Consider the following 27,444-nt stretch of genomic DNA (forward strand, 5'->3'; position numbering starts at 1 on the left):
TTTTTTGTCTGGTGGGGAAGATAATGTTTAAGCAAATGGTTGTAGAAAAACCCTGATGAATTTGATGGTAGAGAAATGTATCCGTCCATTTTTACACTGCTATAAAGAATTACCTGAGATTAGGTAATCTATAAAGGAAACAAGTTTAATTAACTCACAGTTCCACATGGCTGGGGAGGTCTCAGGAACTTATAATCATGGCGGAAAGCAAAGGGGAAGTAAGGTACATCTTACATGGCGGCAGGAGAGAGAGAGAATGACGCGGGGGCGGGGGAAGCTGTCAAACACTTTTAAACCATCAGATCTTGTGAGAACTCACTCACTATCATGAGAACATCATGAGGGAAACCGTCCCCATGATGCGATCACCTCCCACCATGTCCCTCCCTTGACACTTGGGGATTACAATTCGAGATAAGATTTGGGTGGGGATACAGAGCCAAACCATATCAAGAAACTCTTAGGAGTATTGGGAACAGGTCCCACGGCATAGTAGTGAGATCTGCTTAAGGAAGTCTTTGGCTGTTGAACCATGAATTTGCCATGCAAAAATAGTACAGCTTAGTATTTACTGAGTGTTTATGTCATTTACTCCTCTTGACAAGTGGATAAATTGAGGATAAAAGTGGAGTCAAGGTTTTGCTAAGGCTTCTCACTTGGGTACCATGTACTGAGATGGCAGCACCAGAATAATTACAGGCCTGGAGCGAAGAGAGAAGAAGGCAAAGTAAATTGTGGATGTGTTAAAGATGCCTGTGAGACATCTAAGTGGAGATGTCAAACAGGCAATTAGACATTCATGTCTGACATTCAGTATCTCAGGTAAGGCTTATAAATATAGACTTGGGATTTATCAGCATTAGAAGCCATAGGAGTAGATGATCTTACCCAGGAAGAGATAACAGCATGAGGAAAGGAGGAGGCCCAGGACCCAGCCTGTAAGGACACAGAACATTAAAAGATGATTAGAAGGAAAGGAGCTCATAAAAAAGTTGGAGAGAACCTTAAGTGTTAGCTAACATAGGAGCTAGAAGCTATAGCACTGAGTGTGTGGTCACCAAAATCATGTTCTGCTGTGAGGTTGAGCAAGGTAAGGATTGAAAATCTCCAGATTTATTTCATGTATATCACATGAGCAGAGTAAGAACAGCTTCTGAGGATTGTGGAAAGGGGCATTGGAGTGGGGACATGCTGTAGTGTGAGAAGGTAAGTAGTGATTCAGATGTGAACAGAAATAGTAGAGTTGTTTCTTCATTGCAAAGATTGAGAGGGAACAGAAAGATATAAGGTGATAAATATCTGGATGGAATTGTGAGGTTGAAGGGGGTTATTTTTGTTTGTTTGCCATTTTTTTGCTTGTTTTTAAAGAGAGAGCCATCTAAGCACACACATATTCTGGTGAGAAGGGGGCCAACAGAATAGGAAAGGGAATCATTTGTGAAGTGAGGTCTGGAGTCCATGAGACCTGCTGGAGAAGACAGGTTACAGGACATAAGGGAAAAGCCATGGCTTTCTAATTTCTTTTAAACTCTAACCTACAGCAAGAAATACACTTACCTGGTACAGTCATCTCTCAGTATTCATGGGGGATTGGTCCCAGGACCCCCAGTGGGATATCAAAATCCAAGTATGCTCAAGTCCCTGACTAATGGCATAGTATTTGCAGGTAACCTACACACATCCTCCTGTATATTTAGATCATCTCTAGATTACTCCTAATACCTAATACAATGTAAATGCCACATAAATAGTTGTTCAACTCTATCATATTGTTATGGAATAATGACAAGAAAAATATCTGTACATGTTCAGTACAGACACAATCACCCATTTTACTTTCTCCAAATATTTTCTATCCACAGTTGGTTGACTCCATGGATTCAGAACCCATGGAGGGCCAACTGTGTATTGATAGAAACATAAAACTGTATGTTTAAAGTAACATAAAAATATATACCATGAAAGAAAAGTTTCACGAAATTTTACTCTTCCTATGAGCAATGTAGTCTGAACTTTTCCATTCTATTTAAACAAAGAGTTGTTTTTATTTTATCACGAATCACTAAATTGTTTCTACGTCTGATTGATGAGCTGAAACACTTAGTTTAATAAACACTGGGTTAAAAGATAAAAGGATAGGGCTGGGCACGGTGGCTCACGCCTATAATCTCAGCACTTTGGGAGGCCGAGGCCGGTGGATCATTTGAGATCAGGAGTTTGAGAGCAGCCTGGCCAACATGGTGAAACCCCGTCTCTGCTAAAAATACAAAAATTGGCCAGGCACGGTGGTGCACACCTGTAATCCCAGCTCCTCAGGAGGCTGAGGCAGGAGAATTGCTTGAACCTGGGATGCAGAAAGTTGCAGTGAGCCATGATCGCACCACTGCACTCCAGCCTGGGCGATGGAGTGAGAGTCCGTTTCAAAAAATAAAATAAAAAAGATAAAAGGATAAAAGATACAAAGGCAAGAAGGGAAGGCTGCCAGGATAATGGGAGGTTGGAAATGTTTCCTTTTAAGGTCATTTGCTCTCTCTCTCTCTCTGAAGACAAAAGGACAGTCATCCACTGACACCGAAGTGTTTGGTGGAGTCTATAGAGGAAGGCTGGAGGAGAGAGAGAAGCACTGAAAGAGACATCGTGGCAATTGGCATGGCACATGGGCTAGAAATTAAAATAAGACTCACAGACTATGAAGGAAGCCTGGTTTATTTTAGGCTGTTGTCTATGAATTTGTAGCAGTAATGCTCCCCCTGGCTGTGTGAGGACAACTAGCAATTCTCAGAACCAAATGCAAATTCTGAGAAGCCAGGAAGTTAGATTCATCAAGGGTGAAGATTTCTGCCAGACTCTTGTTGAGAACAGTAGATCAAAGCAGGTTTGTATGTTGCTAGGAGGTGGCTTGTAAGGAAATGAAGAAAGAGGGAGGTGAGAAAGAGATTGTAGGGCAGCCCCCGGCCTGGGTGTTCTCTGCAGCTGAAGAATCGAAGTGGGCTGAACAGGTAGAAGCTCCTGGTTTGAGAATAGGTAGAAGCCCTTGATTTGAGAATAGGTTGTTTCTGATTGTTGGAGTTCTTCCTTGTGAGTGAAAGTGAATTTGCCTCCATATTGATTTTGTTGGGTCCTAAAGCTAAATCTAGTTTCTTTTGATAGATGGTCAAATATTTGAGGAGGGCTACCTTGTTGACGCTTTATCTCAAGACTTCCCCCTTCATAATTAAAGAATCATATTCATTTTATTGTTTAATGTAACTCAGGGATGTCCAGCCTGCACCACTCAGTTTGTTACACTCTGCACATTCTCCAGTATATTCATATGTGCCATCCAGAAGTTAATCAAACACGGTATTCCAGTTATGACCTCACCTGTGTAGTGTGTATGGGGACTGTACCCTCACACTGCCTTAGGATCTTATACATTTGCCATCAATGGCAAGAATGCATTAAAATTTTAGCCAGGTCACATCAGCTACCCTGTATTAGACTGTTGATTTTTAATTTTTTAATTAAGTATATGTCATCATTTCTATAATTCAAGTCAGACCATTGCCCCAGGCTGAAATCTTTCTAACATTTGGTTCTGTCATCCACTGTTATCTCTTTCCATTTATATTACCCACAAACTTAAGTGTGATTGATTTCTCTGTTTATCTAAGTTGGTGATGTGCAGCTGATATTTTTATACCCTTTCCCAGACTGGTGAACCTACCTTATTTTCAATCCATCTAAACATACTTTTATAAAACTCATATTTCTCATCTCCTTTCATGAGATTCTTAAAGAAATCAAGATGTTACTGTGATTGCTTAAACTCGAATTCTAACTTTGGTACAACTGCCAAAGATGGATGAGTATTCCTCAGTTATTTGCTTGATAACCCATTTTAGACTATTGTTGATTATTAATATCAAACTTCCTAGCAGGTAGTTTTTGGAAGCTGTCTTTCCTCATCTTAAAAATTAGCATCCCAGTTGTCTGGAACTTTCTCTTGGCCTTCATGGTTTCTCAATTTACCAATAGTCATTCTGCATCCATGGATGTTACTTTTGCTTTGAGTCTGGAAACTTGAGACTTGAACTCACTTTAAGAGACTGCTGTATGTATCTTCCTCCACCACTGCAGGTCCCTTGGAAGCCATCATTTATATCTTACATAGGTTTTTGTTTTTCAGTTTTAATTGTTTTTTAAACTTAGGAACACAGAGTTGGGTTAATCATAACTCTGAATTCATGATACACACTCATTGTTAGTCCACTAGTGTCTACTTTTAAAAGTTACTTAGTCATTTCTAATAATGTAGTAACTACTCATAAACCCACTTCCGACAAGAAACAACGTAGAGAATTTACATGTTATCCTATGGGCTTCTCATTAACCTATACCCTGTCTCCCCACACAAAGAAACCATCATTCTAAACCTTGTGCTCAAGATGCCCTTGCTCTTCTTTTCATATAGTTTTCATTTATTTATATATAGATAGATAAATTTTCATATTATATATAATTTAAGTTGTTACTGACTTTTAGAAGGGCAGTATGCGGTGTGTAATCTTTTGGGCTCTACTTATTGGATTAATAGTGTTTTCTAAGATTCCTCCATACTTTTGTGTGCTGTTGGAGTTCATTTGTTTTGATTGTTGTGTTACATCCCTTTGGGCAGATATACCAGAGCTTACCCATTTACCTTTTCTGTTGATTGACTTTTGTATTACCTCTGTGTTTTTGCTAGTGCGAACAGGGATTGAATGCCTATTCTTATCCATTTCACCTATTTTACAAGAGCTACAGGGTGTACACATTTTCAAGTAAAGGAACAAATGTCATACTGTTTTCCAAAGTTATTGCATCAATAGACATACTTAACAACAATGGTTAAGAGAGATTCTGGTGATCCACACCCCCTCCAATATTTGATACATGACTTACTGACTTTTGTCAACCAAATGGGTGTGAAATGGTATTTTGCCAGAGTCATGATTTTCGTTTCTCTTGGCTAGGTACTTTTCTGTATTACAAAAATCACTTCTTTCTGAAACAAAAGAGCTGATGAGTGGTTCTGCACGTCCTCTCTATTATGATGAGTACAGCATCTGCTCTAAATCATGTACTTACTGCTCCTTGTTGACCATACTTTGGCAATAATTTGAAAAATCATTTTACATCTTTGTATCTTTCAAGCCACACTTCATTCTAAACTCTATTCCCCTACTCCTATCATATATACCTCCTCTTTAAAAAAATCCTATGGAGAACTTCAGTGCATCCCATCGGTTTGCTGTTGCCACCCCTTTTTGTCTGCATCATGCCTACCCTGCTTGATTCCTTAGAATGTCTCTTTACCAGCTGTCATCCCTCTTGGACTATTTCAAGCTGCTCCACCCTAACCGTGGTTTTACCAATTTGAATAAGGTAACAGTATGGAGGAAGATATCTGCAGTGATATCATAAATTAAACACTCAACAATGTTGCTACTGTTTTGAGTTTCCAGCTAAGGGAACCCTTTCCTCCTAGTTCTCCTCCTTCTCTTACTAACTTTTTAAAATATTTAAGATATACATTGTTATGCCGAGTGTTCCATTCTTTCTTGGTTAAAAGTATAAAATGCTGCAGTCACATTCTTAGGAGTTTCTCTCTTCTGTCTCACCCATGAGCTCTCTGTTAGTCAGATTTAAATCCACAGTGAAAGTTTCTGGGTTTTGAATCTTTAGTCTTCTGCGGAGTTATCAAATCAGAAAGGCAACTGAGGAATGCATGAAATATACTTCTCTGACAGAATGAAATTTTCAGCAGATACTGGCAAGCTGAAGAGCCCTCATTACTGTGTTATGTATTCATGTTGCCAGTTTTGAATTCTGTTATGGATACCTGAATGGTCTGACGTATCCTCCATTTTATTTTTTTTCTTCGAAATTATTTATTCCACACCTGCCCCTTTATGTATTTAGCTTATTCACCTTTTCCTTCCTGGCAAAGGAAGGACTCTTCCTTGTCTAGAATTTAGCATGCTGATCCAGAAAGCCAAATCCTGCTGTAGGATTGTCTAATATAACTTCCCATTTGCTTAGCATTATCATCTATGTCACGTGGATGCCATTTGCTATTGAGGAACCTATCTTTTGTTCCAGTAAATCCTTCCGTTTCTCTACAGTATATTCAAAAGCTGCTAGAAATCTGATACCTTTTTTTGGTGATCTTAGCATATTCTCAAGCTAATTAGTAGAAGTTTAAAGAAGTTTTTATAGGTTTGATGAATTTGTCAGATACAGTCTGTACACCAAGTAAATTCAGGTTTAATAGTTTTTAAAAATCACAGATTTTAACTTCATTAGGAGCAAATCTCATTAAATTTTCCTAGGAAGATTTTTTTAAAACAGTTAAAAATATTTTATTTCAAAATACTTTTTTATTAAAAATTTTTTTTCAGCTAGTGCTTTAAATGGATTACCCCTTCATACAAAAGCAAACATGGCTTATGAATTTTATAGCTTAAAAACATATCATTATAATCCCAAATAACAATTTTTCTGAATGTATTCTTTATCTCAAACCTTGTGTCTCTCCTATGTTTCTGAAGGTCACGAAATTTTTATAGAAGATTATGTCTTTGAGAAAACGTAAAATTTCATATCCTTGAGACATTTTATATTAGTATTCTAATTTGCATAGAGAGTAAGCATGCTTGTTATCTGATAAAATTGCTATACTTTTTACTCCTATTTACTAATGCACATTACTAATTATTGGGAATAATGCGAGACATTAGAATAGGTAGTCTTAAGGAGCAGCTAAGCAAAATTCCTCTGTTTTCAACATTAGATGTACAGTATGTATTGATGGAGGACCGCAGATTTGCCTTCCAAATCTGTTTTGCTAAAGTTCTCATGAGTTCTTATTTTTTAAATCCTGGCTAACTAATAACATGGGAGACAGAGTAGCAGTAATTCAAAGGAGAACATTTCCTGCTTTCTGAGGGAATCATTAACATCTTTGCTTTTGTGATGAAACGTGCAGTTTAACATCTTACCCAGACAGTGAAACTGTCCTAGGCCTGTGTCCCCACCTTTATTTCCTCCTTTGCAAACTATGCTCATGTGCCTGTCATTATAAACAGAAAGGGTGGTGCTATCATGATAAACAGAAAGGGTAGTATATATTTGTTGAATGAATGAAAGAATATGACAAACCTTTTAGAATTTATCATGGACTGAGTGGAAGGGTCACATTGTTTACCTTCCCTCCCATCCCCAGTTCATCTCCATACCCAGAGTACTGTGTCTCACTGAATTAAAAATATTTTTATGATTTGTAGCTTATATTTCATGATCTGCCTTCTTACACCCCATGGAAACACTGAATGCTTACCAAGCAGAAGAAATACGTGTAAGGGTTGGAACAATCTAACTTGGATGAGATGTAGGGTTCTTCCTACTATAGCTATTGGTTAATAACCAATTTCTTTTGGTCACTATTATACTACAGACCATAATAATAATAGCAGCTGAGAGTTATTAAAAGCATATTTTTTTCAGACTCTTTTTTCTTTATTTTTTTGAGATGGAGTCTCATTCTGTCACTCAGGCTGGAATGCAATGGCACAATCTTGGCTCACTGCAGCCTCCGCCTCCCAGGTTCAAGCAATTCTCCTGCCTCAGCCTCTCAAGTAGCTGGCATTACAGGTGCCCGCCACCATGCCCAGCTAATTTTTGTATTTTTTAATAGAGACAGGGTTTCACCATGTTGTTCAGGCTGGTCTCGAACTCCTGACCTCAGGTGATCTGCCCATCTCAGCCTCCCAAAGTGCTGGGATTACAGGGGTGAGCCACCTCACCCGGCCTAATTTTAATTAATGGTCATTATATCTGCCTCTATTCATGCGTTGCAATGGCAGCATAAAAAAAGAGAGAAAATCCTTTTAAGGTTTGCAGTTTGGTTTGAATGAGGCAAATGTATGAATAAGTAGCGGGTATAGTATGATATGGACTTCGTAGTTATCTCTGTTACCTATAAAATATGTAATTTAATATTTTATTTTTGTAAAAGCACTATATATAATTTTCATGTCATGAATTCATTGATTATGTCATCTAACTATTCTATCTTACACATATTTAAACAAGGTTGATGATAAATTAATACAAATGATTTGCTCTTCTATGTCTAATGTTCTTTTGCACTTTGTAAAATCTCAACATATTCCTGTCCCCCCGCTTTTTTTTTTTTTTAATGTACAGAGTTGTCATGATGAGGAAGATGACGATGGTGAAGAGGAAGTGAAGAGTTTTGAAGTAAGATGGATCTTTCTGGATTTGCCTTTCTGTCTATCTTGAAACATTGTTTCATAGCTTGTAACTGACATTTATGTTTCTTGCTTCATGGCTTATTGCAGCTTGTTGTGTCAAGGAACTGCATGTCAGAGCTGGATGGACAAACCTGAGTCCTAACATTTGCTGAAGTTAAGACCAACGATCATAGAATAGTTAAATAATATAATGAAGCCCATATGTTCAGAATGAGTGTTCCTGAGAACCCTCAGAGATGAGACAGCTTCAGATTGCTCTCATCTCAGTGATGTTGTGGTCTGGAATTTCCAACAGACATGAGGAAAATATTTATTGAAGAACAATATGATGTCAAGTTTTTCATTAAACCCTTGGTTTGATATTTTTTCCTGAATAGAAGTCTTAAAGATTTGGCCTTAAAGACTTCTGCCCAATTAGATCACTCATTCCGTGTACATATGCAGATAGTGGCACACAACGCAGTTTGCTTGCATGAGGTAGGAGTCCATATATCCCTAGGACTGTATTGTAGTTTACGATTATTTTCTCAAATGCTCTCAGCTTTTAAATGTCCTATATAATTTGAAATGCTGCTTAATGTTACTTAGCCCAAAGGAAAGTTAATAGTATTTTCCCCCTTTGCTTATACTGTACTTTGATTTTTTATGAGGAAAAGCTAGTTGTTGCTAACTACCACTCTTTTTGTTTATTGGCTCTTTTTCTGTTTGTTTGTTTTTTTTTTTTTTAGAATTTTCATAAAGAAATTAAGTGCAGGGAAATAGAAATTAGATTCTTTTTCTTTTCATTTTCATTTACATGTCTGGACTTTGAGCTAGAAGTCTGGATATATATCAGTAGCCAGCAATGAGTCTTTAATTAAAGTGGACCCACAAAAACGTATTAGCAAATGAATAAGCTCAGAGCAGTGACCTTCCAGGATCCATTTGTTATGAGCATCTCTGCAGCATTGAAGTCAATGTGTCAAAAATATAAAAACAGTCTAATTTGAGAAACCCATGACTATTGCTGGCTGAGAAAAATGCCATAAGATTAATTTCTGTATGATTTCTATAATCTTTTCTAATGTATGTGTTTTCTATTCTCAAAGTCATCTTTATTGATAAGAAAGTGAGGTCAGTTAGAATGAGCTGTGAGCAGCAAATAATATTGTTTTTCTGAAGTGCACACCATTTATAGTCTATCCGTTGTCTTCAGAGCAATTGTTTATTGCTATTTTGCTTCTTGTCCTCATCCTTCCTTAAGGTCACAGGATCCCAACGCAGCAAGGTAAAACTATATATATGTGTGTATTTGTCTGGGTCTGAGTTTCAGTTTCTTGTGACATTTACCTTTGTTAGACCCAACATCTTGGATTCTTTTGTGAAAAGGAGGTCTTGAAAATCTTTCTACAAGTTTGTAGCTCCAATGCATTTGGTCTCTTCAGGATCCCTTCCTTTGACACGTTTATTCTTCTTGCAATTTAAATGACTCGTAATTTGAAATTTTATCCTCCAGCTAACTTTGAGCTGTATACTGTGCGGGGATAAAGGAGTCCGGCCCTTTAGATGACAAACTTTTTAAGCCAGGGACTTCTCATTTTCGGTGCAATGTTCTGACCTTATCCCTCTTGATGTTTTTCAACACCAGTTTTATTACTTGAAAACAGGCATGATAAATGGTATCGCTGGTGAGATTGGAAAGAAGCCTGCTTTTCCACTGTGCTAGTAATCACTTCAATTAGTAACTGGAGACTATATTCCATGATTTCAATATTGATTTCATCATTGCATTAAAGGGAAGAACTAGATGACTATTTCTCTCTTAATATTTTGAATACTGGGAACATTTGCTAAAAGAAAACATTTTGATATAGAATTACAGAATTGCTTACATTAATATGAACCTTGCTAAGCTTATGTTTTATTTTTGTAAGGCTATATAGTAGGAAAGTCAATCATAAACATTCTGGGAAGATGATACCTATAAAGACTTTAGTTTTGTTTGTTTGTTTGTTTAAAAAAAAAAAAAAGCTTTTTAGGTGGCCGGGTGCAGAGGCTTACACTTGTAAACCCAGCACTTTGGGAGGCTGAGGCGGGCGGATCACTTGAGAGCAGGAGTTTGAGACCAGCCTGGCCAAAGTGGTGAAACCCCATCTCTACTAAAAATACAAAAATTAGCCAGGCGTGGTAGTGTACTCCTGTAATCCCAGCTACTCGGGAGGCTGAGGCAGGAGAATCACTTGAACCTGGGAGGAGGAGGTTGCAGTGAGCCGAGATTGCGCCATTGCACTCCAGCCTGGGCAACAAGAGCAAAACTCTGTCTCAACAACAACAACAACAACAAAAAGCTTTTTAGTTTGTAAGTGTAAACTATTCTACTTTGCCTTCTTTTTTTTAAAAAAAAAAAAAAAGTGAAATATTTACTGCCAAAATGAATTTTAGACTGTCCCGAAGAAACTATTTTAAAATTTCTTTGTAATTTTATTTATTTATTTTTTTGAGACAGTTTCACTGTGTCGCCAGGCTGGAGTGCAGTGGCACAATCTCAGCTCACTGCAATCTCCGCCTCCTGGGTTCAAACAATTCCCCTGCCTCAGCCTCCCGAGTAGCTGGTACTACAGGGGCGTGCCACCACGCCCGGCTAATTTTTTGTATTTTTAGGAGAGACAGGGTTTCACCATGTTGGCCACGATGGTCTTTATCTCCTGACCTCGTGGTCCACCCATCTTGGCCTCCCAAAGTGCTGGGATTACAGGCATGAGCCACCACGCCCAGCCACTTTTTTAATTTTTTTAACTCACTATTATAGTTGGAGGAATATATTATTCTTGCATCATCATCCTTGCAAATTTCAAAATGTAAATCATGTATATACTATCAGATGCAGCTCTGATCTGATGGATATAATGGTTAATGGCATATAATGGGCCTAACACTTAATAATATATTATGGGCTTAAATAACAGATAATAATGGGTATTATAATAATTTGGTAGATTTTGATTTTTTATCACTAATTATTTTATATAAAATGCATGTGAATTGTTAAGGGATGAAAACATGAAGGGATCTCCTAACATCAAGTAAATAACTGATGTCCTAAGTAGCATAAAAATTAATGCCTCAAGAATGTGTTGATCGTTGTATGATGGGGCTGGATGACGGAGAAGGTGTTGCTAGCCAAGAAAACCATTTTACCTTGAAAGAGGAATGCAGTTTCGGGGAGATCAGTTTGATAAATAGGGTCAAATTTAGTGACATTAGAAAGGTTACTCATTCAGAAAAGAAGTCTGAAAGATGACAAGTGATGGCATCTTAATATTTAGACATAGGATTCAGGCCAGACTAAAGACAAGAAATCAAATGACATATGGAGCGTGACCTGAGAGAAAGGGCTACCTTTGAACTTAGAATAGTGGACAAGTTCACATGATGGTGAAACCTGGCAATTAATCCCAAAACAGAGGATATAGACCAGCAGGTATGACTGTCTCAGCAAGAGACAGGCTTTTAAAGTGCTGGGAATTGCCACACATTTGTAGGTGTAATGCAGGACACCAGATTTGGGGATTTGCACTTACTGATGAGATTTTTTTTTTTTTTTTTTAGTGATCTCCATCTGATTTGGGACTATAATTTATAATATAAATTATAATTTATAATTTACACCTAATTTATGTAACATGCTAGTCTTAACAAAATACTGTGTAAGTGGTATGAAATATTACAAAGTTGAGAAACAGAGATATATATAATTAATTCCCTATGAAGATACTCTTCTCTGAGGTTGACTATGTGATACCAAGAAAACCACTGAAAAATTTATTGTTTATAAATGTAGTAATCTACGATACTTTTTACATTGAGATGTCTATTTGACATAATTTAGACATAGTCTAATAGTGGAGTTATTCACATAAGTTACAAATATGAAAGGCTATTTGCCAGTTTCAATAATTCTTATAAGAAATTATATCAAATAAGTTTGGAAATAACATAAAGTGTGTGGTAATTTAATTCTATCCCTATACCTGGTTAATTATTAATACTTGCTATAGTTTCTATTTAAATTCTTGCCCTGTAAAGTATTCCATAAAGTCATTGAGAAGAGAAACGAAGTAGGTAAAAAGAAAAGTGGTACTATAGGGACATTTTCCATGAAGAATGCAGTAAAGCTCAAAAAACATGGGAAACAAGGAAAGAGGAATGACTTGCCAGCTCTTTTCTTCTTCCATCATATATATGTATTGTTGATATGATCCTGTTAAATTAAAACTTGCCTGATTTAACCTGATTACAGAATTCCCTGTTTCATCTGTAATATATGTAAATATGCTTTTCCTATAACTACTTATTAAATAACTTTATTGCATATTTAGTTAATTATTTTTTAGGTTTGGAGCTACTTCTCTATCAAAAGCATTAAAAAGGACAGTTAAATCTTATAAAGAGGCTGACGTTAATTGAAAGGGAAGAAATGTTTTACCAGTTACCTGAAAAAATAATCCTTAGAGTTGAATGCTAGATTTAGCTTTTTAATTTTTGCTAAGGCAAATAATAAACGATAATGTTTCAAGTCAAATAACATAATTTTTCTGAGCATATGGGTTTTTCTCACCTAGATCAACAAAGAGCTTTGATACTGCAGTAGACACATTTATTAACTATGATTTTATAAAACAAACTCAGAAACATTCTTTAGATGGTTACTTCTTTTACTGGTCTTCTCTAAAATCTGAGCATATAGCATTAAATCATAATTTAGTGAAAGCATTTCTTTAGAATATTAAGGTACTATAATACAGATTTCTTGTTTACTGTGACATCTAAATTAATGACAATGCTGTTTAGATGAGCGAGAGGAATGGAGTGTTAACTTGTCTTCCAGGCCACCTTAAATATTAGGCAAGCTGCATCTTCCTTTTGGCAAATGCCCAATTTCTAATTCACAGATGAATTATCTGACGAGTCTGAGGTCCTATTTTTCTGTACTATCAATTAAAGCGAATTTCTTGTGTGTTAAATTCTAAATATGCCTGTGGCAGAGTTGGTAATTCTGTAATAAATACTTAGGAAACCAGCATATTCTCTCAGATGGATCTGAGACACAAATAAAATATTGTCATATCTGCTAACATACTCAAACCGATACCCAGCTCGTATCCCACAGTATGCACCATTAAGTATGGAAGAACCATTTTAGGTCCAAAATGTTTTAAGGATTGATATTGTATAGCACTAACCCAATGATAAAAAATTTTTGTCTGACTCATCCATGAATCTAACTTTCAATAGAATACAATGTTTTGGTAATGCTACAAGAATGAATGGGCTGTAAGATATACAGCCCTCCATGGCTACATAATTTGAACTTTGAATGGGTTTATTTGGTGCTTTTCATAGTAACAGCATTTTAAATTAAAAAGTCTTCCTGAATCTTAGCAAAGAGAATTTTTAAATGCATAAAAATCAAAGATATAGCTATGGATATAAAATATTGAAACAATTATTCCTTATATCAAGAAAATTTATAATTCTTTAGTTAGTTCCTAATGCAGGAGGTATATAATATCCAAAATATGGACTAAAGCATTAAGAGTTGCTTTTCATACTATTGAATCATAGAGGGGAAAGAGGGAAGGAATTCTGATGGCCAGTGTTCTCCAGTACTCACGCTGATTGCTGCAATCTGCCAACTACATTTTTATACAATAAAATTACGCATCTCAAGTAATCATCTCGTGTCTTAGCTCAGATTTCCTAGAAAACACAGGCAAAAGCTTACGTGCTAACACTGTATTGGGGGAAGGGGTCTTACAATCCCAGGGAATTAAGAGTTAGGGAAATCGAGAAATGATACAGGGAATGAGGGAGGGCAAATAGAAGAGTGTTCCTGAGCTGATCACAGCTGTTCAGCAGTTCAGTGTGTTGCTCAGTTGTGCCGGCTGCCTCCTGAGAGACCATATGCATGACAGAACAGAACAGTGCCTCCCCTGGGAAGGAGGATAGGCACTTTATATGCAGGTTCCTTACATCTCCTGTCACTTACTGGTCACAGAGTGTTAATTTCATCGTACTTCCTGCTGATATTAACCAGTTCTTCCAGGCAACCCCTGGGGAAGCCAGAGCTGCCTTGAGTACAGCCTGTTGAGTGTCGAGACACCACAGTCTCTCCTTATCCATTAACATGGGGTCTCCTTGGCGAGTGGTAATGATGGTAGCAGCTGGCTTTCATAAGCACACTGTGTGGTGGCAGTCATTTCTAGGGCCATTGGGGCCCGGAAGCAAGGCAAGTAGCCAAGGCTTAGAGAGAAGGGCATAGGTTGGGGTGGGGGGTCCTGGCCTTGATACAAAGAAGATTCCCAGAAACCACAGCCCTCTATATTGTATACGGTAATTCATGCATATGAATATGTGTACCAAAATAGCAGTCTGCATAGAAGACATGCAACTGGCCCTCTGTATTTGTGGTTTCCACATCCTTGGATTCAACCAACTACAGATTTAAATATTCGAAAAAATATTTGCGTCTGTACCCAATAAGTTGACTTTTTTCCCTTGTCACTGGTCCCTTAACAATACAGCATAACAACTATTTACATAGCATTTACATTCTGTATTAGGTATTATAAGGGATCTAGAGATTATTTAAAGTAGACAGGAGGATGTAGGTTATGTGCAAACACTATACCATTTTATATAAGGGACAGATGTTAATGTCTGTAGGATGTCCTGGAATCAGTCCCCCGTGGATACTAGGAGACAAACGTGTATCGAAACATATACTTATGTACTTTTCATATGCGCAGTAATTTAAATTCATGTTGTCATTTAAAAAATAATCTCAGTTGAAGCTTATACAGGAGCAGATTATGTACAGTAAATGCAAGGAAGCAGACTCATTAAGAGCAGACACTCAGATGAGCTTCCTGTGTTTGAATCCCAGCTTGAACATCTAGCTGTGTGAGCGGAAGCCTCAGTTTTTCTATCTATAAAGTGTGTCTAATTATAGTATGTACTTCACAGAGTTGTTACGAGGACTAAATTAGTCAATATATATATAAGGCACTCAGAACATTGACTATCACATAACCATCTCTAAATATTTGCTATTATTATTATTACTATTAATCAATTTCACTTTCTCTGCTGAAAACAAGTCAGGGAAGCCCATAGATAAACTTACAGTGTGGTGAACATAAACTACATGACCCAGGAGACCTGGATTATCAGCCAGGTGCTGTGTGACCTCAACCTCTCTGTTTCTCAGCTTTCTGTTCTTTGAACAAAGAGCTTTGAAGTAGATGCTCTCAGATGTCAAATCCACCCTTAACAGTTGTGTGGTTTGCTATCCAGGCATAAATTCTCTTCATTTTTAAGGGCAATTTCACAGTTTCTCTAATTGCATAAGTATTGACGAAAGCATGCAAGTTTTTATCACTTTTTATCATTTGTGGAGGATTGAAAAAGAAACTCCATGTGTTTTAGAACAGGAATGTGACAACAAAAATGTTTTATAGAAAATAATGTCAGCCAGGTGCAGTGGATCACGCCTGTAATCCCAGCACTTTGGGAGGCTGAGGTGGGTGGATCACCTGAGGTCAGGAGTTCAAGACCAGCCCAGGCAACATAGTGAAATCCCATCTCTACTAAAAATACAAAAATTAGCTGGGCATGGTGGCGGGTGCCTGTAATCCCAGCTACTAGGGAGGCCGAGGCATGAGAATTGCTTGAACCCAAGAGGCGGAGGTTGCAGTGAGCCAAGATTGCACCATTGCACTCCAGGCTGGGCAGAAGAGTGAGACTCCGTCTCAAAAAAAAAAAAAAAAAAAAAAAAAAAAAGAAAAGAAAAAAGAAAATGTCTTCTGTACATACATACGTATCCCACCTTTTCCTAGTTTAGTATTTAAAGAATCACAGAACTATACATAACACAGTAAGCTGAAGGGAAAAAAAAAAAAAAAAACTGTTGAAAGACAAACAGTAGGGCCTTCCAAGAATAGGTTCATCTAGAAACCCATGCAATGGAGTCTTGTCAGTTTGATGTGGATTATCAGAATATTTGACTCCAAGCTTTCTAGGAGCCAACGTGAAATTACATACACTTAACATAAATTACATGAAATGACGTAAATGTAAATTACATAAATATAGGAGCCAATATGAAATTACATAAATTTAATAATATAATGAACTTTATGTAATTTATATAATATTCATACATTTCATAAAGTTCATTATAAATATCGATATCATTAAATATAATATGTAATATGCAAAACATTGATATTAGGTATATTAAATATAATATTTTAAATATAGTCCCCCTGACTGGAAAAAACAAATTTCTAAAGTTAAAATTCAACAGCATTTTTTCCCCTGAGGATGACAAAAAATGTCCTCAACAATTCAGTTAACACCATTTTTTGACAATTTATACAATAGAGTCCAGTTGTGCAGATGCTACCTGAAGGTGGGTTAGCGTAAAATGAGAACCAAGTATCTGGAAGAATTGAAGAAATGCATATGTACCACCTTTCCAGATAGTCTCCAGAAAAATCCTCTTCCCAGCTAGACAGATAACTCTTGGCAGGGGATTTGGGACTGTATCAAATACTTGGAGTACAGCTGTCAGGTAGGGTTAATAACCATTCCTGAAGACCTAGAATTACAGAGACTAGAGCTTCTATAGTTGTGAGTTTTCAAAAATTCAAGTCATCAGCTGCTGTGATCCAATCTGTGATCAAAGTTATTCTGACTTCTCATTTTCCCACTAATTAGTCCAACACTCTGGCCACCCTCATGACCTAACCATAGCTTTGCATTCTTAGTGGTCCCAAGTTTTCTTCTTGTTCTTATTCTCTCTTTTGTCAGGCTATGCTAGGAGAGAAAGAACTGCATAGTACTTGCTTTCTGTATTCAAGGCAGTACCCAGTGCTTTTTAAGGCTTAAACAAGTAAGTGGGTAAATGACCGCTGTTTTAAATCATATTCCTTTTAGAAATAAACTACCTTCCCTCTAATGATAAGGCAGCTTAACTTTGCTAATTTGATAACTTCTGATTTTAGAGTTTCTCATTCTTTTCTTTCCCTTTTATACCTGGTTAATTAAGCTTTTGGTGGTATAGTGTAAATTGTGTCAACTGGACCCTGAAATAGAAAATTATTTCAACTTAGTTGAGTTTTATTGCTTTTGCATAGTTTTAAATTAGTTCTAAATATGCTGAATCGCTGAGAAACAATATTCCACCCAAAATGCAAGTATATATGATATTGGAAGAATTAAGCTGTAAAGTCACATTACACAGTATATCTAACGTCAAGCCTCTCGTGTATTAACTGAATTACTTGACCCTGGTTTAGTGTTTCTTTTGTCTCTGTAGATTAGTCAAACTTTGATACCATTTTTACAGAGTGTTAAAGAGACAGCATTAGAAACTTTGCTTATCCTATCAAGAAGTAGAATTCTGGAAGATCATCATACTGTTTGAAAGATCAATAATAGAGAGAGTGGATAATGATGAAAGATCTGAACAAAAAATTAAATGAGCTAAAGCCCACAATTTGATTATTATTTGTATGTGTATAATTCTGAAGACCTCTTTAAACATGAACTGAAAAACAAACTTTTAGAGCTACTAATTTTGTAGCACTTCAAACAAAAAAGATAACATTTGTAATATTTTAGATTAATTGTGATCACAAACTATAGGATATCACATCATTTAGTTCTGTCATTTATTCATGCAAATTTTCTTGAACACCTATTATTTTCAGAGAACTGTACTGGATGTACAGTATGTGTGTACTGGTGTGGTTAAAACAAAGAAAGCCCCCTGTCTTCATGGATCTTTTCTTCTAGGAAACTTCATGTTTGTTTGTTTGTTTGTGTATTTATTTATTTAGAGGTAAGGTCTTGCTCTGTTGCTCAGGCTGGAGTGCACTGGCGCAATCCTGGCCTCAAATGATTCTCCCACGTGGGCCTACAGGTGCACACCACGAAGCCTGGCTATTTTTAGTTTTTTGTAGAGACAGGGTCTTGCTATTTGCCCAGGCTGGTCTAGAGCTCCTCTGCTCAAACAGTTCTCCCACTTCAGCCTCCCAAAGTGCTGAGGTTACAGGAATGAGCCACCGTGCCTGGCTCATTTATTTAATTAAAAAAAAAATACAGAAAATTTAGGAACCACTCATTTTAAACAAAATTGTAGTCTTAGTATTTTTCCCATCACTGTGAGTCAACTCTACAGAAATGTAGCTCATCTACATTTTTCAGGAACTTGAATACAACAGAAAAAATTAATTGAAGTGGAGAAGGTGTCTCTTATTGATGCTTTTGACTTTCCTTAGTCTGAGTTGACCTGTTTGTGCTACAAACCAAATTATTAGTACAATTTCACTCCCTTTCTTCATTGTCCCCATTGTTATCCAATTAAATCTTCTATTTTTCAGTCTTTTTATTTCTTATAATATTGATATTCAACATCACCTTGTAGGTCATAACTATAAGATGCCAATTAAAAATATTTCATGTTGACTTATGACATTACTAAATTATGGGAAATTTAAGGAGTTTTGTTCCTGGATATTTCTATTCTCTTATAACTTGCTACCACCTACAGTTTCTGAGGAAAATATCATGAAATATTTCCTCTTTTTCTACACTTGTTGAAGTCATGGAAATACAAACAAACAAAAAAACACAAAGCAGATGGATGGGCTCATTTTGTATGATGCACAGATGATAGATTTGGTAGACTCAGCCTGTGATCTGCCCCAGAGGTCAGAACTTGAGGTCCTTCAGAAACAGTGTAAATTCCTTTCCTGTAACCAGGCTGCCCTGGCTTAAAGTATCTTTTCATCTCCATTACGAAGATAAACTATTAGGTCAGTGGCAAAAACCACAATTACCTTTGCACCAACCTAATATTTTCTCCATCGAGGAGCAAGGGACAATTGTAATTCTCCTTATTTCAATAATTTTTTCTCACGTAAGACAAGTTGTTGAAGAACTAAATATAGTTGTTTTTCTTCAAGCCTTTCTACTTGTTTCCCCAAGTGTTAAAAGCTTGACACACTCTTAGACAAAATGAAATAATATTAGCAATGTTATTACAAACTTCAGTTGTAACCAAAAGCAAGTCATGATGTAAAATACTTCTGTTCATTACCAGTGATTTGATCATGGGTCTGATATATGACCACATTTGACCTTGAGAAAACCTCCTAACAAGCTTATTAGGATATGCACTGATAATTCTTGGTTACTCTTGGCAATCAGAACGTTTTGCCTAAGGGAAAATTTAAATTCTGGAGCTGCTCTTTTTTTCCTCACCTTACTGTGTAACCTTGAAATAACACAAAGACTAAACCGCAGGTGGTGTTTATTTAAGAGCCTTCGGCAGTTTAAGCAGAAGCTGGTGTGTCTGTCGGAGAACTCTATTTTTGAAAAGGTGCTTTCAAGGTGTTCTTTTCCTGAGTAAGATGCTTATAAAAGATCTCTCTACAATTTGTTTAGAAAAGCTAATCTGCGGTTTACAAAAATTCTTTTTACATAATTCTTCTTAGTATCTGAGAATTTTCTGGTTTAGCTTTCAGAGTTTTATTTTTTTTTAATTTACAATAAACTTTCCCAGTGACATTAAATTACATGCCCAGAAGCTGTTCTCAAAGGGCAAAGTACTAGAAAGAAATAATATTAAAGAATCCTGAAGGGAGAGCTTCCAATTTCAGTTCAACAAAGAATAAATTCAACAGAGAGGTTGACTTGATCTCTCTTTATGAAATACAGTATTTTTCTGCGTCTAGATCATTATGTCTTTTTGGCTCAATGTTTTTTTTTTTTTTTCCAAATGACTTTCATCGTCTTCCTCAAAACATTGATTATTAAAATTTAGATGCGATGTAAAAAAAAATGAGTGACCTGTCCAGGGAGTTTATTTTTAAACAAGGTAGTCTGAGATCCTGTCTATTCTTGGTCCTTGTAAGGTTCATACCTCATGTGTTGATTTCAGTTAGGTTACTGGGACCTTACAGGCTACAGTGCAAGTTGTTCTGGCAGGTCTTTAACTGATCTTCCCCCTTTTGGAGCACAAATGGCAAATTGTTGTTTTGTTCTGTTTTTTCTCAAGAGTGTGTGGCACGTTGCCATCTTCCATCTTCTGTGAGTTTCCTGATGACTGTCTTTATGTGTTCTATTAGGTCAACAGAAGAACTTCTTCCTGACTCCCTTGCCTCTTTAGTTGATGAAAATGATAGGACAGTTTCATGAGCGAATAATTTCTTATCGTTTTCTTACTGAAAAACTCTCTCACAAAAGGAGTTGGTTAAGCTTTAAGCGAAAGTTCCACATAGAGCTCTGGCAATGGGAGGAACATAAAAGATTGTTGGGTCTAAAAGGAAGAATCAAATGTTGCTCATCAGTTTTAAACAACACCTGAAGAGCAGACGAAAGGGTCCTCTTTCAGTTTTTCTGAAACTGTGTTGTAATGACAAAATGGTTTTGTGTGTCTGTGTGGTTCTGTTTCTGTTTTGTTTTTGACTTCACAGGAAGAGGTTTAAACATGAAGGCAAACCTTATAGATGTTAGCATGGCTACATATAAAGCAAAGCTGCCTCTTTTTTTTTCTTTTCTCTGCTTCCATTTAGGCCTATCACATAATTTAAGAAAACATAAAATTTAACCACAGGAGCGCTAACTATAGTGTGACAAAAAAACCCTGATCAATTTTGTTTTCGCAGCACGATATTATCAAAGATTTAAGAAACAAATTTGCCAGCCTCGGCGAGAACTCTCTGGTAACAGCTTAAATGTCTGTGTTGGTTGCTTTTGATTTAAAGGTTTCTTTTTTCATTTGTTTGAGCCCATTTCTTTTCCCCCTCCTTTTAGTTCACTTTATTTTTCATATTCTGTAACTAGCAAGCCTTCATTTTTTAAACCTCTTCCATCTTCCAGTGTCTATTTTCTGTATTTTGGATGGAAAGTTTATGGCAGCAAAGCTGTCATTCTGGCTACCTCTGCTGCAGCTCTTCCTGCTCTTAGGTCATATATGTTTTGGCCGTTGTGTTTATGGACATGATACTAATTGACTGTTTCATGTCCCATTGACTAAGCTTCTCTACCACGCCATTTGATGGACTCACTGTCACAGGGCTCTATGCAACTTTCATTCTGCAACTTATACTGCTTAGTTCCTTCTCAATTCTCCAGTGAACTGGATTGCTCAAGTGAATGGTCATACCAGTCTTGAACTTGCTGTGCCTTTATATTTTATTTTTATTTTCTTCTTTATGTTTTCAGTGGTAGCTTAAGTGGAAAAGAATAAACTCCAGCCATTGCTCCAGCAGCACCATGCAGTATCGTTTGTTACCACCAGAGAATACAAAATATAAAGGCACATTGCATCTCTTATTCTTTGGGGGTGACTGGGGAGATCTGTATCATAAATCCACTACTTTGTCGAAGCCTACCTTTTGATTCATATCAGCTTTCAATTTTGCTTAAACTTCAAGACATCTCAGTTAATGTTTTTCTGTGATTCAGTGATACCTTGCAACTCGAGCCATTTGCTGAGCAGTATCAAGTTATGGCCATGGCATGGGAGATTATTAAAAAACACATGACAAACTTATGCACAAATGTATAAATCAGAAAGTGCAAGTTTCATTGACGAAGTACAGTACTTCAAAACTGTGATACAGGCTTTGAATGAATCAAATCATTAAAATTGAGAAAAAAAATCCATGCTGATAAACCAGTACCAAAAGCATATCAAGAAAACTATAAAGGGGGAAAAAAACAATAGTTGAATATGTTAATAATATCTGTTTAAGAACATCGTTGGTGTTGAAATGGTCCACCATGTTGTCATAGAGCCCATACATGAAGAGATGACTAAAAATATGGTCTGTAGAAAACTGCTGTGCTTACTGATACCCTCAACATAAATGGTTGGGATTTGTGTTCAGGAAAAAGAAATGGAAAAGCAAAAGCTTCTATACCAGCAAGCCCGACTCCACGATCGTGGTGCGGCTGAGATGGTGCTACAGACGATCAGTGCCAGCAAAGGTAAGGTTCCATGGGTTCCCCTCACACGTGTCTGTTCTTCAGATTTCCTCGTTGCTCTCAAGGTGCTCCCTCATTTCAATTCCACTGACTCATTTATGTAGTCCTGGGGTTTCTGGTTCGTGACTATATCAGGTGCCTATTCACAAATACAAGTTCTCATTGTTTATGGAGACCAATGTTAATTTGTTTTCAGATTCTTACTATACAGATTCATTTTCATTCTGTTCAAGTTTTGGAAACTATGTGATAACTAAACCTTAGCAGACTGATCCTATAAAATGGGGGTGGGCGAGCTTTTTCTTTAAGGCCAGAGAGTCAATATTTTCAGCTTCGAGGGTTATGCAACCTGTCACAGCTCTTCAAATGTGCCATGTTAGCACGAAAGCTGCCAGACACAATAAGTAAACAAACAGGGTGGCTGTGTTCCAAAAAAACTTTATTTACACAAACTTTGTTTACACACATAGGTGGCAAGCTGTAATTTTGTTATGTAATTTATGGTATTTTACCATAGTTTGCTGACCCTTGATACAAATATGGAGACTTTCAAAGTGAGACTTTTTTAACAATTAAGATGCTGTCTTATATCTCAGTAGCCAGCTGTTTCAAGATGATTTTTTATACATTCATAATGGCTTCGTTGTGAAAACATTTTAAATATAATTTGTAATGGAATGGAAAAGTAATGGTGGTACATTCTGTTATTAGGTACCCTTGTCTTTAAATAGAAGATTATTTATATTTCTAAGATAAATAGAGGTGAACAATGAAAAATAAAATGTGATATACTGAATAAAATTTTGTGTTATTATCCGAATAACTTAAAATTGAGAATAGTCTGCCTAATAAACCAGTTTACATATTAATTAAATATTTTATTAAAATAAATAAAAACATATTAAATACATATTAAAATACAATGAAAATGATGAAAGTTCTTCATCTATAATATTGTTGAGGGAAGAGGGAGAGAAATTTTCTTTAAAGAAAGTTTTAAGTAGCTCATACTTATTTTAATGTTTATTAAACAGATGATTAATCTTGAATCTTAATAATTTCAGGTCTCAGTATTTCAAAATCAGTTGTCTTCCTATTCTGTTACTTCTATATCTTCTTATGGTTTCAGTTCTTAGATATTATAGAGAATGTATTAAAAATGTTGATGCCAAATATGCATTATTATTATTTTAGTATTTTTTGGAACATAAATCAGTCTCCCTCTGCCATTAAACAGATTGCCTGGTGGGGGCATAATAATAATTTTAAAAGTGCAGCATTGGAGGTAGAATAGGTTAATATAGAAGGCAAAATGATATAAGGAGCACTACTTTTTTATATTTCTTAGGTGAAACTGGACCAATGGTAGCAGCTACTTTGAAACTTGGAATTGCTATTTTAAATGGTGGGAACTCCACAGTACAGCAGGTAACAGCTTCCAGTCATTCACATAATGTACTTTTCAGACAAATGGACCATATAGTAAAGAACTATTTGTTGTAAAATGTTTTATTTTCTACGTACAACGTGGCTCAATTTTAGTTTACCACAGTACTGAAGAGAGAGGAAAAGAGGGAAAAAGTAATTATGTGATAGTGTTACAAATCCAAACATAAAATGATGTCAAAATATCTGAAAACATCAAGTGCGGCCTTTTATCATGTCAAATGAATTCTGGTGCTGAGGTATGAACCACTCTCTCACCATGCATTTACCAAACTGTGGCTATCTGGTTATGGAACCTGGCAGGGGTAACCAGCTCTTTCTGTTCCCAGAATAAGTGATTATAGAGCTTCGAAAAAAGGAAAAATAAAACACTTAATCTCTCCAAAACATTTATCATAAAATAATGTCTCTTGCTTATGTTTTACTTAAGAAGACCCTCATTACTTAGTATATATATTCAGAAGTCCCTAGATCCAGAGACAGTAGTGAGAGATCCTATAATGTATACTTCTTATCTATGTGGAACTTGTCTGTGTTCTTTACAACTTCAAATATATATCCCACCATCTCCTTTGATCCTGTAAGCCACATTCTTTTGTTTGAAAAAAAATGATTGTTTCATTTTTTATTTGACCAAAAGTTATCACACCCCCCGTAAATGGCTATATGATTTTGTGTCTATGTGCGTATATATGTGTGTCTGTGCATCTGTGTATCATACATACACTATGTGTATATTTGCTATTTGTGCATGTGTGTGTATACATATATATATATGCATATGTGCATAGACTTTGTGCGTATGTATCCTTTACGTATTTAGTTTATATTGCCTTTGCTATCTGAAAAAGATTACTACTAAAATTTTGTCTGCTTAGCTGAGCCCTTTTTAGAACAGCATTGATAATAGGAATTGTTCTGCTCTTCAAGATTTGCAGAAAAGCAGTATTCTTATTTCCTTAAACCTTTGAGCATGCTTTCTATCATCTTGTATGTGCTTTTACATTTGAAATCTCTAATCCATTTTAACCATGTCAGAAATAGCTGTTTCGTTGTGCTATGTAACAGTAAGCTAAAAAGACAAAGCATTGCTTTAGCATTTTTTTACATTTATGTTTAACCAAAATTTTGACCATAGATTCTGGATGTCATTCTGAGAACAAAGGACAACATTTTAATAGCCAAATGATTCCTATTGTTTTTTCAATTTACAGACTGTGGTAATGGAAACTGAATTTCCGTCTATAGCATTAGCATATGGCAGTCACAACTCTCAGATTATAATGCTGTTTGGGGTGTTTTGTTTTGTTTTGTTTTGTTTTTTGAGATGTCACCCAGGCTGGAGTACAGTGGCGCCATCTCTGCTCACTGCAACCTCCACCTCCTAGGTTCAAGCAATTCTCCTGCCTCAGCCTCCCGTGTAGCTGGGACTACAGGCACATGCCACCACGCCCAGCTGATTTTTGTATTTTTTAGTAGAGACGGGGTTTCACTATGTTGGCCAGGCTGGTCTCAAACTCCTGACCTCATGATTTGCCCGCCTCAGCCTCCCAAAGTGCTGGGATTACAGGCGTGAGCCACTACACCCAGCCTGTTGTTTAATGAAATCACCTTGATATGGAAACCTGTGAATAACATCTATAGGAATTTTCTTCCCAGTTAACTTGCGCTAGAGTATCTGAATCACCAAATTACTTAAAGAGTGACCAGAAGAGAATCAAGAGTAATATTACCCCTGACATTTTTGGTGCTTGTGGTGATGTATAAGGCAACTAACCCTCTTATTCCAAGTTTGTGTAACTGTCTTGCTTCGACGCGTGTGTTCCTACATCATGATAAAGATGGCATTAGTCATGTTTGTACGCAGTGAATATTTTCTGTCTATTCTAGGATGGAAAGCCTGTTTTGGTTGTTTATTTATTTAACAAACAATAAGATTTTTGTTCAGTGGCCATGTGGTTTCTATAATTCCCATAGAAAATGCTTGACTACCTCAAGGAGAAAAAGGATGTGGGCTTCTTTCAGAGCCTGGCCGGCCTGATGCAGTCATGTAGGTAAGGACTCACTTCCTTCTTGGGGGTTCTACTCGGTGGTTGTATTTTTTCGAAGCACTTGTTTCTTACTCTGACGATAATTATATATAGAAGAATAGTGAATGGTTAACAACACTTTAAAGTGGGATAATCGGCAGTGTCTTGTTTTCTGTCTTGTTTTAGGGGGTTGGTAATATCATGATTAATAACTTACAGAATGGTAATAATACCTTAAAATAGCTTTCCCATGGTACTATAATCCCAGAGCTTTGGGAGGAAGAGGTAGGAGGATCCCTTGAGGCCCGCAATTCAAGACCAGCCTGAGTAACAGGGCAAGACTCCATCTCTACAAAAAGATTAAAAAAAAAAAAAAAATGGCCAGGCATGGTGGCACACACCTGTACCATAGTCCTAGCTACTCAGGAGGCTGAGATGGGAAGATTTCTTTAGCCCAGAAGGTCGAAGTTGTAGTGAGCTATGATAGCGCCACTACTGCAGCCTGAGAGACAGAGTGAGACCCTGTCTTTAATTTAAAAAAAAAAAAAAAGCCTTCCCCGTGTTTAAATAGGGATCGTGGAGAATTAGTGTATATTCTGCATACTTGAAAATGAATTGTGTATGCTTTTTTAAAAAAGAAAATTCTATTTAGTTTTATTTAGGAGCTTGTAGGCCATTTCTCATTTTATGACTAAATGATCACTAACTCATTTGTGGTAATCATTTTCAATTTTTTTTCAAGATTTAAAATCATTCAGACAGCATTTGATTAAGGAATCTGACACACGTTTAATGCAACAAGCTATTCCAACTGCAAAAACATAATTATTAGAATTTTATTTCTGCACATCTGCTAGCTTTGTAATGTACTCCCTATGTTGAAAGCTATGAATGCTTTATGTTTGACTTTCACATGGATCATTTCAGCATAGGCCCAGGGGAGACACTAGTCTGCCACTAAGAAAATATGGTTGGTAAGCAATGAATGGAGACATGTTTTCAGTGTACGTTAACATGTGGTTCATATTCCAAGATATGTGGTGTTTAGGTGTTTGCTCTCCTGAAGAAAGAAAATGTTCTATTAGTCCTCTAAATGTTTTTTTTTTTCCTTGTTATTATAGTGTCCTTGACCTAAATGCATTTGAGCGACAAAACAAAGCTGAAGGTCTTGGGATGGTGACAGAGGAAGGATCAGGTATTAATGACTTACATTAAAAGGATCACCTGTCTCCCTTCCCTCCCTGAAACGAGTCAGTTATCAATTACCTTTCAAGTAGAGAGATACGAAGTTATTTTAAAATCGATGAAATGCTTACATGACTCATTTCAAAGTTCATAGTTGGACACCGGTCGCACCCTAAAACCAACCTTCCATGCCGGTCATTAACTCCTTGTGTGCCAGCCCCGTTGCCAGCTGCCTTTCCCTCTGTTGGGTTTTCAATAAGGAATAATGGTTGAATGAAGGATCAACATCATTTATTAGATAATTTTCTGGGAAATCATAAACCACATAGATGAACCTTTCAAGAACATTTGACTTTCTTTGGCCACTTTAGCAAAGTCGGGCTCTCAGATTCTTCTATTTCCTTAGGATAGTAATCCTTTGAGCTCCTTCAGTCTGCTCTCATTCC

The 27,444-nt window shown here is 36.5% G+C and overlaps 1 protein-coding gene across 1 annotated transcript in view; it reads left to right on the top strand.

Moving 5' to 3' along the window:
• The window catches only part of RYR2 (ryanodine receptor 2), a 784,036-nt gene that overhangs the window by 683,878 nt on the left and 72,714 nt on the right, over positions 1 to 27,444 (top strand). The window contains exons 80-84 of the mRNA XM_055233438.2: positions 8,230 to 8,283; positions 22,241 to 22,340; positions 23,686 to 23,765; positions 25,761 to 25,837; positions 26,935 to 27,008. Of these exons, the coding sequence (XP_055089413.1) occupies positions 8,230 to 8,283; positions 22,241 to 22,340; positions 23,686 to 23,765; positions 25,761 to 25,837; positions 26,935 to 27,008 (385 nt within the window). The remainder of the gene's footprint in view (positions 1 to 8,229; positions 8,284 to 22,240; positions 22,341 to 23,685; positions 23,766 to 25,760; positions 25,838 to 26,934; positions 27,009 to 27,444) is intronic.

Source organism: Symphalangus syndactylus, chromosome 19 (genome assembly GCF_028878055.3).
Source record: "Symphalangus syndactylus isolate Jambi chromosome 19, NHGRI_mSymSyn1-v2.1_pri, whole genome shotgun sequence".
Classification (NCBI taxonomy): domain Eukaryota; kingdom Metazoa; phylum Chordata; class Mammalia; order Primates; family Hylobatidae; genus Symphalangus; species Symphalangus syndactylus.